Raw genomic sequence first — 12,484 nt, forward strand, 5'->3', positions numbered from 1 at the left:
AGCCACAGTGATCCTGGTGATTAAAAATCTGTCAGCACATACAGCCTATACGTGGGATACCTGTGTTAAGTGGCTTTTTCTGCCACGAGGTAGTGCGTAGCCATCATAAATAAAGACAGACACAGCATGCTTGTGGGCTCGCTGCCTATAGACAGAGCATGTGGTTGCTATGCCTTTTGGTCAAGCTCCAGGCCTGGGTGGTGGGGCCTTCCATTGATGAGGGATGACTGTATTTGTCTTCTCATTAAATTGAATCTCACATGACCAACTGAGCAGTGTGATGAAGCAAAACCTGCCTGCTCCTTACCCCAGTTTTAGATCTGCTCAAGAGAGGAAATATTCTTACAGGAAAATAAAATATTTCCAAATTTAATTTTGTATTTACTCTCGACCAGCATATCTAGCAAGATAAATGCTACCACACATTTACTTTTGCTCTCTTATTAAAGGAGAAATGCATAGAGTGAAGTACACTAATCGTGAAGGTGCAACTCAATTCATTCTACGTATTTACACAGACTTGTGCCCTGAGAACACATCTGGCACCCTGAGGGCTCCCAGGTGCCGCCCTCCTGCCCAGGACCTTCCTAAAGGCAACTACTATTTTGACTTTGATTGCTACAGGTAAGTCCAAATCAGTTTCTTTTCTTTTCTTTTTTTTTTAATGTTTTATTTATTTCTAGGAGAGAGAGAGAGACAGCGTGAGCAGGGGAGGGTCAGAGAGAGAGGGAGTCACAGACTGAAACAGGCTCCAGGCTCTGAGCTGGCAGTCAGCACAGAGCCCGACGTGGGGCTCGAACCCACGAACCGTGAGATCATGACCTAAGCAAAAGTCGGACGCTTAACTGACTAAGACACCCAGGCGCCCCAGTCCAAATCAGTTTCTAAATATCCATCGAACATTTGTCTCACATTTGCATATGGAGAGGAGGTGGTGGTGAGCAGGTCAGGAAGGGAGGACTTGCCGGAAACCAAACCTGATGGTACCTTGATCCTCAACTTCTAGCCTCCAGAACTGGGAGGAAACACCGTTCTGTTGTTTAAGCCCCTCTCCCTGTGGCATTTTGTTATGGCAGCCTGAGCAGAAGACAGGCCAACCCTTGTGTTGGCTCTCCTTCTTCCTTCTTTAGGACAGCTAGAGTTCTATAAATTATATTCATGTATTCTAAGATCCAGCTTCTGATTTCATTATTTTTCTCTACTGTTTCTGCTTTATTGTTTGAACTCTTTATTATGTCTTTCAGCATACTTACTTTGCTTAAACTTGCTTTTCTCTAGCTTCTTAAGGTGGAAGCTCTTATTATCGACTGTGAACCTTCTACATGTAATAGATTCAGATATTGTTGGGCTTCTGTGTGTCTTCTTACTACATGTTTTCCATTTGTGCTGTGTGTTCGTGTTTCCTTTTTCTCCTGTCTTCTTTGAGAAAAAGTGGGTCTGTTGTAATACTCTATTTCTTCTCCACTTGTGGACAGTTTGCTAAATCTGTTTTCTGTATTTACTTTTTAACAATAGCACTAGGGGCACCTGGGTGGCTTAGTCGGTTAAGCGTCCGACTTTCGCTTAGGTCATGATCTCGCGGTTCGTGGGTTCGAGCCCCGCGTCGGGCTCTGTGCTGACTGCCAGCTCAGAGCCTGGAGCCTGTTTCAGAGTCTGTGACTCCCTCTCTCTCTGACCCTCCCTTGCTCACGCTGTCTCTCTCTCTCTCTCTCTCTCTCTCCTAGAGATAAATAAAACATTTTAAAAAAAAAAAACAATAGCTGTGATTGCAGTTTATAAACTTTCATTGTCACGAGTTACTTCTAACTCACATTTTACCATTTCAACTGTAGCGTGTGAGTCCTCCACGTACCTGCACTTCCTCCCTCTGGTGAATCTGCCAATGCTCTTGGGCATTTTACTTCTACATATGTTATAACCTTCACGCTGACTGTGACAAAGTGTCATTGAAACGAGAGGTTCTAGAAGTGCAGACTGAGGCCCACTGTGGCCCACGAGGTCCTTTCAGGGTATCCACCAGATTGAAACTATTTTCATAGTTATAAATCAGTGCTTGCTGTGTTTACTTTCATATTTTCATAAGGAAAATTTTCCAAGGCTGTATTATGTGTCATCTTGCAACAGAATGAATGTGAAAGCAGTTCTGATACTTTAGCTGCCTTTTATTAACTTAGGCATTGAAAAGATTTGCAGAAATATAAAACAAAGCCGCCCTGCTCACCATTTTTTTTCCTTTTTTGGAAGATCCAGTTATTTTTCTTAAAAAGATATTATTTTTGTTAACATAGCACAGGTTTATCATGAATACTTTAAAACAAATTAATAAACATTTTCATTAATGTGTATTAATATGTATGTCAGTTTTGATTTCTAATATGGCAAATTTGATGGACATAATCCTAATGAACAATTCTTCGTAATTTTTGAGACTGGAAAGGTATCCTGAGACAAAAATTTTTCAGAAATATTTTCAACTGTTAATTGCATTTAAAATATTTTTTTAATGTTTATTTATTTTTGAGAGACAGAGCATGAGCAGGAGAGGGCCAGAGAGAGAAGGAGACAAGGAAATCTGAAGCAGGCTCCAGGCTCTGAGCCGTCAGCACAGAGCCCGATGTAGGGCTCAAACCCATGCACCATGAGATCATGACCTGAGCCAAAGTCGGATGCTTAACTGACTGAGCCACTCAGGTACCCCTTAACTGTTAATATGTTAATAGTATTTTAAATACATTAAAATAAATCTCTTCATTTTCTTATATGTTTATTATTTCTAAGGCTCTACATTCCTTTATATAGACAAGTTTCCATGTAGAATGATTTCCCTTCTACTTGAAGGAATTTCTGTAACATGTCTTGTAGAGAAGATGTGCTTGCAAAAACTTGTCTTGTTTGACTCAGCGTGTCTTCATTTTGCCTTCAGGATGGAAATGTAGCTGGACATGGATTCCTGATGGGCCTCTCCTCCTTGTGGTTGGCACACCCAGCGTGTCATGCTCTCTGGCTCTCGCCCAGCTGCTGGGAACAGTTATTTGAGAAGGTCAATGTGAACTGCGTGTCAAGAAAAGAAAGCAGTTGGATAGAGAGGCTAGATAATAAGCATTAACTCCACGTTTAATTCAATGTGAAAACTGCCCTTTTTACCAATTCATGTTCCCATCAGCAGAAGCTAGAGAATTTCAAGTTGCGTTGCATTATTAAGTTTATCATCTTCACTTAACCTCAAATCTTTAAAACCTTTGTTCAACAACCCAAAGAGATTTTTAGTTAAATTAAAAATTCTACCTTAAGTCAATGGTATTATGTTTCTAAGAAGAATATATACAGAAGCAGTTGGGTGACCTTTCTAGTTTCTTTTTCCCCCCAGAATTTATCCTGATGAAGTGATATTAGTAAGCCTTACTAGAAAATGACAATTCTTCACAGAATGCCACATTATTATTCTATAGTTGGCATTTGAACACATATAGTTGGCATTTAAATTTAAAGAGAACTCTCATCTATTCTTCTTTGATACTGACAACTTTGAACCTATTCTCTCTGCAAACTCCAGAACTTTCAGAAGAAAAAGCATACATCCATGTGCTGTAGGAGAAGAAGGGATATCAACCGTTAACATCAAATGCCAACCAAAACTTATGAGAAATGTTTAGTAAAATGTGGCCTTTTAAAATAAATGAATGTTTGGGGTGCCTGGGTGGCTCTGTCAGTTAAGCGTTGGACTCCTGAATTCCTTTCAGGTCAAGATCTCATGGTTAATGAGTTTGAGCCCCCAGTGGGGATCTACGCTGGCAGCTCAAAGCCTGCTGGGGATTCTCCTTCTCTCTCTGCCCCTCCCCTGCTCATTCTTTCTCCCTTTCTCAAAAATGAATAAACATTAAAAATAATTAATAAAAAATAAATGCTCAATAATGTTTATATGGGTGCTGTATGTAGGAGCTCAATACTCTCCCCTTTAGGGGAAGCAATGTGTTGAAGGAGAGAGGGGAAGCCACCGCCAAGAGAGAGTACCCTCCTAACGGGTCTTTGTCCGCTTCAGCTCCCCATTCTGGGGCTTCCTAGTGACAACTGTCCGACCGCCGTGGGTATTCCCAGGAGGGCGGTGGCAGCACTTGACTCACGTTTTACTCCAGGAGCCCTTTGCCATCGGGGCAGATGGGATCCGTTGAGAGCACGTACCTCCAAACCCCACGGGGCTTCTTGCCACCCAGGCACCCCACACTCTTCCCACACCCCCGCCTTCACCTCGATGCCTTCTCCCGGATCTGTGCAAATCTTACTCAGCCTTCAAGGCTCCAGCGAATGACCACGTTCTCTGAGAAGCCGTCCTTAGGCCGCAGGGGAAGTTAGTGCTCTTTTCCCTGCAGTGCGGCAGGCGCTGCTTTCCTGTCACCTAATGGTACCTGGGGTGGTGGTTTACGTCTGCGCGCCTCCTGGGCTGTGCAGGGGGTGCTTTCTGACAGCACCAGCCTGTGGTGCAGGGGGAACACGGGGTTCAGGGAGAACTTAGGAGCTCAGAATAAGAACACACACAACTGAATTGTCACTGTCACACCCTGGTCTCCACTCCCCCCATCAGTCTCCTGATGCACAGTGTTAGTTCCTCCAACGCCCTCGTGTTCATGGGCCCAGGGAGCAAGGACACCCGTGTGACTGTCACCAGCAGACGCTCCCAGGGTTCGACAAGCTGCCTTGTCAGGAAGGGTGAGCAGTGGCCAGCTCTAGCCTGTTTTGTCGAAATAACCCACTTGAGCTATGTCATCTCAATGCTGAGCTCCTAAAGAAAGGAGAACACAAGCCTCAAGGGCCACCCAGATTTATCTCCTTGGAAAAAAAAAAAGGCCATGACCTTGTTTACTTTTATACCCTCAGTCCTAGCACACAGGCATACAGCAAATACCCACGATGAACTGGGCGAGTATCCGTATCCAAAATGCCATTGACCTTCTGCTTGGGCGGACTGGAGAACTCTGCAGGCAAAACAACACATGAGCCGATGGTTGAGATATATAAAAACAAAACAAAACAAAACAAAACAACAACAACAACAAAACCCAATGAAACCAAAATCTTCAATGTAATCTTTCAGAATGTTTCAACAGATTCCTGTTTGAATAACAACCCAGTGGGTGAGGGACATCAGGCCACCTGGCAAAGGTGTGAGACTCCACAATCAGCTGTCCTTGGGCTGAGCATTACACTTGACACTTTAGCTTTCCCTATGTGACCAGTATCTCCTCATTGTCCCAGTTGACCTCTTTGTGAATGTATATTTCTGCCTCAAATATAACAGCCCCAGTAATTGTCATTTTTGTTACTTTTTATGTTGTACTTACTCTTGAAATATTCCTTGGGATGTCAAAAATAGATTGTTGTTCTTTCTTCTGTTTTCCTCTATATTTCTTTTTTTAAAATGTTTATTTATTTTTGAGAGAAGGAGGGGCAGAGAAAGAGTGAGACACAGAATCCAAGCAGGCTCCAGGTTCCAAGCTGTCAGCACAGAGCCCGATGGGGAGGCTCAAACTCAAGAACCGCGAGATCATGACCTGAGCCGAAGTGGGATGCTTAATCGACTGAGCCACCCAGGCGCCCCTTTTCCTCTGTATGTCTATAACACAAGTCCATCCCATTGAATGTGTTGAAAGTAAAGATGCACTTCCAACCACCAGACAAGTTATAGGCTCTGCTTCGACCCTAGCCGGTACTATTTTAGCATCTTCAGCACAAGAAAGAGAACAGTTTTGTATAATGTGTTCACTTGCTGTCACTGCTGTTTTTCTAAAGTTTGAGCACTCTTTGGTATTTTGATGCCCTATTTTGGAATGCATGAACAAAGAGGAGAAAAGACGGAAACACATTTTAAAATGACAGAAACACCAGGGAAAGCACAACGGCAGTTTGAAATTCAAGTTAGTCCAGAATGGGATCTCAATTCCCCCCTCTTCAGCCATTGAACTTTCCAGGCAATATCTGGGCTTCAACAAAAGCCTCACTACTGTTTAATTGGAAATAATTCCTCCTGTCTCTCTTTTAGTTCACTCATCTTTTCTGGATTTTTGCAGGCTCAGGTGGAAGTTCCTGTTAGAGAATAAATTTCTTCATTAGTACTGTGTCTTCATTAGCAAGCAGCTGTGCTAAATGAACCTTGATATTTCAATTTTTCATGTAATTGTGTGCATATGATTTCAAGTGAATCCCATGTACCCAGTTCATTGCCACAAATATAAGCTAATAACGAATCTCAGGTATGGAATTAAGTTAAACCTAAGAACATTAAATCCAAAAGGGAGAAATTAACCTCCTCTGAAGCTTCTCATACAAGGTCTGTGGTCTCGGATGTCCAAATCGTCGACCACTAGATTGCAGAAACAGTTCACACTGCATCCTGAACAGCTGTTCCTTGGAGTCAAAATCCCTAAGGGACAGAATTATAAATTTAGTTTCAGAATCAGAAATTTCTGGATCACATTAGCATCTGTAAGTCCCACTGGCCAAATCCCAGAAATTGCCAAGTGAAATAATGCACATTTTTTATAGTTGTCACGCATGAAAAATAATCTCCATTTTTGTCAGTCAGGCTGCTGTATCAGGATAAGGGTGATCATCACAAACGTGACTAAATCATCCTCAATACATCACAGAGCTTTTAAAAAGCTGTCACAGAGGTTTTGGAAGTTAGGATGTATCATTTCAGTCAGAAAAGCTATGTGGTGCTATAGTACCAAACGATTCCAAAACCTCAGTGGTTTGAAACAGTTAAGGTTTGTTTCTGGCTCATACAGTGTGAATTGGCAAGGACCCTTTGCCCAGAGTAATCCTCCGATATTCACACCAACTGAAGCCTCACCTCAGCACAGGTTACCACAATTATACAGCAGGTGCGCTGGAATGTGTTATGTCTCACACTGGTTCTTAAAGCTTATACCCTGCGGTCCCTGTATTTCTCTTCCATTGTGTGTCAATGGTCAAATCGAGTCCCATGCCAGCCCCCTTTAGGGAAGTTCAGACTTGAAATGTGCCGGAAGAAGCCGGATGAGACATTTGTAAATATATCGAATGATTATGACATGGTTAAACGGTCGGTAGAAATGCAGACTGAGAAGAAATTTCACAATAGCACAGTTTACAAGTCGAGTTTACAAGCTGAGGAACCATGAGTCCTGAACAACACGGCTCTGTGGCCTGGGCTCAGCTGGCCTCATGGCTCCCGGAGGAATCATTCACTTCTCAGTGTCCGTGGCTTCCCTTAGGGTCCTGTTTCTTGGCAAGTAGTAAGGGTATTCCTGGGCAAAAGAGAGGTGCTAGGACTCAAAACAGCAACGTACTGAGCCCAGAGAACTTTGCATTTATCCAAAGCTAATTGGAAACCTGGAGAGTATGCATGAACATAATTGCCTTCCTATTTTTAAAATGAGTCTTCAATCCAAGTCTCAGAAGAGAAAAAGAACCTTTGGAACACTCACCTTGCGTGATCATCAGGGATATATAATCCTGACTAAATTTTTGTCATCCCGATGTCCAGGCTGATCACAGAACAAGTAAACCGAAATTTCTGGGTGAGGGGCCCAGATGTGGGAATACTGTCTCCCAGTATGGATTTTATCTGTGTAAATTCCCTCACCCAAATTCTCTGTGATGTCTACTCCAGGACCCAACGTACAATAGCAACAGTTAATCTCAATTGTTACAGGTTCACCTCAGGAGAGAGGTGGATGATCTCCATGGTAACCGAGCCTCAAGCTCTGTGACTTCAGGGGTTGAATGTATTCATGTTCTTGGCTCACGTGCATTATAGGCCAGAACCGACTAGCTACCTTCCTCAGCTGACAAACTAATAAGAAAGCATTGCTTTTCACAAACATGTTTTTCCTAGAATGTAATTTAGCCTCTTGCAAACAAAAGGCTTAAACTATTCAAATAGATGACGATCCTCTCAAAGAAGGTTCCTGAGGATGTGGATGGCTCCCAGTCAGTGATCACATTCAAAAGAGACCTTCAGAAGCAAAAGCAAAACATTGGAGATTATAGTTTTTTTTTTCAAACGGATCAGACTCTGCTGTGACCTCTTGCAGGATAAAGTCTGTATGTAAAAATGTAAGTCAGAGCCACAGTCCAGGCAGGACCGTGGAAGTGAGGCTTGATGACCTCAATTATTGTCCAGCCACGCCGTTATCTCTAACAAATGAGTAGGGGCCTGGGTCCAGGCAGACCAGAGCAGGCACACCACCATTTGCTTTCACATCTATCAAGAGGTGTATCAGACCCCATGAAGGGGCTGTCCCTAGAAATGCCAGGACAGATGAGCATCTGGACACCAGTGTCACAGGGATGGAGACCCTTTGCACCAGATGGGAGTGAGGTTCACGGCCATTGCCGAGACTGGCACCAATGGCCCTCAGGCAGCAGGGGAAAACGCAGATGAGCTGGCGTCAGCTTGGGGACGCGTCTCCACACACAGGTGTCCTGTGCCTCACAGCAAGCTGGGACAATCCTGTAACACGACACCCCAGCACCAACCCCTGTAAGCACAGTGAGCCTTTCCAACCTCACACGGGCCCCCTGCTTCTCCTGCAAGTTCTGACCTGTGTCACAGGGCATTCCAGAGCCCTTCCCTGTGGCCACAACACACATTTCAACTGTCAAGTCCTTGTATATGATACCAGCGTGATAGCATCACTTCCCGGATTGGCTCCCTGTGTCCCCTAGCGCTGCAGAGACCAAGGATATGTGAGTGTTGGCGAGAAGCCAGCCATTCTTGCATGTGGTCATCTTGAAGCTCCAACCAGCTTTCCTGCAGGTAAGAGAGGGACCCGTAACGAATAAATGGCCCAGAGAGGCCCTGCTTCTTATCCCTGGCCAGACGGGAGGGCACAGTGTGATAGCATAGAATGAAGAAAACAGAATTTGTAACTTAATCATTTGGAAAACTATCCACTGTCAGAGTCACAGCCAAGAAGATTATAGAAGTCAGAGGACGATTACTGTTCCCTTCGAAAATTATTTTTGACAGGTGTGCACACGCGTCTCTGCTCATCTGTGTGGGCGTGTGTGTGTACGTGTGTGCACCTGTGAATCTAATCCGTCACTCACCCCCTGAGCACTCAGAAGTGTACAAGGACACGTCTGCTGTAGCTCAAACTTGGTTATAAGCAGAGATGAAGGAATAGGGTACCTGAAAAGGGTGGGCAGTGATTATCCTTGGCAGCTTTGCAATCTTCTTCTGTAGTTGAAGCAACAAAACTGTTTCTGGAACATTCTTGGCCCCTGGGATGGCAAAGGGCGTTCTGGAGTCAGACTTTGATGTGTACTTCTGGGAGTATGGATAGATTATTGGGCAAATCCAGCCCTGTGAGTTTTGAGTTGTATTTCTGGAAAGGTGGGTGGAGATCCTTCATCGCAGGCTTGAGGGGGTGCCCTTTCTCCAAGAGTCATGGGTAGGTGGAGAGGAGGAAGCGTAGTGTTAAGAATTGAGGTGTACCCTGACCCACCTGGGGAGCCTTGGGTAGGGTCCTGTTATAGGGCATAAAGGGAGAGAAGTGAAGACAGGTGAGGGCCCCTCCCCTCCCCCTTTACCCATGTGGAGGAGCAGCCTCCTGCACCGCCTCCATCTTGTGGGGAAGTCGTGGTTGAGGGGGTCGGGAAGTATAGGGACAGATGGGCAGGAGCAGGGAGGTCATAGAGGGATGGGTGGGATCAGGCCAGGAACAGTGAGAAGCTTAGCAAGAGGCCAGGAAAGGATCTGGTGGGGAGAGAACGGGTGGAGAGAGGCTGGGTGGGAAAAGTGAGGGGTAGCCAACTTCGGCTCAGGTCATGAACTCACGGTTCGTGGGTTTGAGCCCCGCGTCGGGCTTTGTGCTGACAGCTAGTTCAGAGCCTGGAGCCTGTCTTCAGATTCTGTGCCTCCCTCTCTCTCTGACCCTCCCCTACTCACATTCTCTCTCTCTCTCTCTCTCAGAAATAAAGACATTAAAAAATTTTTAAAAAAGAAATTGATCTCTTGAAAAAACTGACGACACAGGGTAATGCTTATTTTTTTAATAGATGGGATGAAAGCTGAGACTCTGGGTGACACTGCAGTCACTCCATATCATTAACAGCCACCTGTACTCTCCAGGGGAACAGGGAAATACGCAAGAGTCACCTCGCTCCGGAAAGATCATGAGAGGGAAATGCCAAGAAGGGAAGATTTCATTTTTCCAAACCCCCGAAGACGTGAAGGACTGTTCTCGAGAAGCAGTGTACTTCAGGGCACAAGATGCCTCCTTATGGCTGATACGCGCTAACGATAATCTTGCTGCAGGGAAACAGGTGTTCAAAGGAGAAGTCTTGATTAATGATGGCAGCTTGCAAAGTCTGCGGTGTTACATCCACTGTGTCTGTTCAGACTGGAGCTGAGATGTCTTAAATAACACACAGTAGCTAAAAACAGGAAACAGGAGAACACTAGTTCACTTCTAGCGGTCCCTTCAACAAATGCCCAGGTGAACCATAAATTCACCTGGGTCGGAGGAAAGCTTCACTCTCCGGCACGTTGCTGCTCTTATCTGGCCTTCTGGAAGATGTACTGGGAGGAAACAGAAGGTCTGAAAGTTTGGCCAACCTTCTTGCAGCTGCTTTTATGTAACATTCCAGCCTGAGTGCACCAGTTACCTTTATCCGTCACCCCTAGTCCAGCACTTTCACGTGGGGTCCTTAGGATGCCTGTGCTCCCGTCCCAGCTGGTGAAAGGACATCCTTGTCCTCATTTAGGCACTGAGGTCCTGAAAGGCGGTGGGTTTACATTCTAGCTTTGAATTGTCTTCAGTCCCTGCATTCTTTCTCTTTCCTCAAACCTATATTATTCTGCCTGCTTCTCTGACCCTTCAAGAAGCTGATTCCATGAGACCATGGTTGCCTAGCGATAAGAGAAAAAGAAGGCATGGATGTTTCTCTGCTTAGGACCCAGCATCACTTTGTTTCATTCCTGGCCCAATACTTGCGGAAATGAGTATAGATTTGACCTTGCACACAGCATTTTGCCAATAAGGCTGCAATGGTCTCCATGCCCCGTGGTGACTTTGGGCTGCAAATTCAGAGGCAGGCAGAAGTGTGAAGGTCATAGCCCCCAGGTGTTACCAGGCCACTGTTTGTGGGAGGGGAGGGTGGCGTCCACAAGAGGGGTTTCTTCCACGCTGCCTGGGTGCTGGGAAGCCCAGGGAATGCTGGGAAAACTGGACTGAGGTTAAGCTGTCTTCACCATCCTTCCCCGAGGCAGCCCTGCAGTGACAGCTGTGGGGAAGCAAGGACTGAATGTGACCTGGGGCCTCGGCCCTGGGGAGAAGAGTGGAGTGGGAATTCATAAATGCTGTTCATCCTCTTCCAGGTGGCTGGTGAGCCATGGAGATGTGTGATCATCAGAGGTTTTGCAGGAAGGAGTGGGGACTGGTTAGCTGGGGTGGGGGTGGGGGTGCTTCCCACAGCTGATATGTCTGAACCCAGCGCGACGGTGTTTCTGGGATTCCCAAAGAAAGGAGACTCTATCCTGCATAGGAAAAGGACTTGAGCACCCAGCTCAGAGTGGACTGAGTAACCTGACCGCACAATTTGTTCACCTGGCTGCTTACAAATAGGGTTAATCTACCATAGAGCCTCAGGACCTTCAAATCTTCCCAGACACATGCTGGTGAGAAGGTGGACACAGAGTGGCGGTATCTCGACCAATGAAGGTAGAAAGGGCCATCATGCACGTGGTTAGGGACTGGGGAGAGCGGAGAAGCCCATTTCCTAAGGCCTTCTGCATCAGGGGAAATACATCAACTTTAACATTTCATTCTTGCATTAGAAAATCCCATCACATACAATTTTTATAAAGTTTTATAATTCAAACCGTAATTTCATGCAGTGTAAGTAAAACAGGAAATATATCCTCCTGCTACGGTAAAGATAAGGAAAGGACACAAGTGAGCCAGAGCCAGAAATCCTAATGAGCAGAAAGCCGGATGTGGGGCATGAGGGGATAGCCTCTTAGAGATGCTGGGGCACGGGGCTGGGGAACGGGGTGGGACTCGGTGGGCCAAGGAGTGAGGGAGAGCATCTTCAGTCCAGATGGGGGTGTGGTCTAAAGGGAAGAGCCACTGAGAGATGTTCACAGTGAGATCCTGCAAGGGGAACAATGAAACATAAACTTATCTTACTTGTAACCTTTCTGGTCTTCATGCATATGTATGTGATATAAATTACATGGTTTATAGAAATATTTTATATATGTTTTAGTTTCAAAGATGGCTTAAGGATTGAATTATAAGTTATATAAAATAGTAACAACAATGAGAAATGACATGTATCAAAATAAGGAATAAGTCAAAGACGTGATTTAATAAAACCATTATAATCTGTGATATAAAATTTGCTGATACCTTATCATCTCATTTAATATTTAAAACATCATTTTGGGCAGAAATTGTCACTCTAGGTAGGGGTGGCTCAATTAGTTAAGTGTCTGACT

The 12,484-nt window shown here is 44.9% G+C and overlaps 1 protein-coding gene across 2 annotated transcripts; it reads right to left on the bottom strand.

Annotated features, from left to right (window-relative positions):
- Window positions 1-2,784: 2,784 nt before the first annotated feature.
- LOC144219464 (uncharacterized) lies at window positions 2,785-7,634 on the bottom strand. Of its 2 annotated transcripts, none has more exons than XM_077749466.1 (4): window positions 7,464-7,634; window positions 6,299-6,415; window positions 4,905-4,970; window positions 2,785-3,015 (listed from the first exon to the last, which is right to left on the bottom strand). In XM_077749466.1, exons 1-4 carry the CDS (start codon window positions 7,474-7,476, stop codon window positions 2,909-2,911), a joined length of 303 nt encoding a protein of 100 aa, XP_077605592.1. In that variant the 5' UTR covers window positions 7,477-7,634; the 3' UTR covers window positions 2,785-2,908. The 2 variants fall into 2 exon arrangements, with proteins under 2 accessions (XP_077605592.1, XP_077605591.1); XM_077749465.1 differs by having other exon boundaries at window positions 2,785-3,018.
- Window positions 7,635-12,484: the final 4,850 nt, after the last annotated feature.

Source organism: Crocuta crocuta, unplaced genomic scaffold (genome assembly GCF_008692635.1).
Source record: "Crocuta crocuta isolate KB4526 unplaced genomic scaffold, BGI_CrCroc_1.0 scaffold89, whole genome shotgun sequence".
Lineage (NCBI taxonomy): Eukaryota > Metazoa > Chordata > Mammalia > Carnivora > Hyaenidae > Crocuta > Crocuta crocuta.

Bases quoted from the DNA above. Each gene is read 5' to 3' on its own strand.
- LOC144219464 (XM_077749465.1), bottom strand. The intron at 4,971-6,298 runs GTTAATTTCTCC...TTTTGCCTGCAG, and splicing joins TATGAGAAGCTTCAGAGGAG to AGTTCTCCAGTCCGCCCAAG. The intron at 3,019-4,904 runs GTGGGTATTTGC...AACTGTTCCCAG, and splicing joins GGATACTCGCCCAGTTCATC to CAGCTGGGCGAGAGCCAGAG.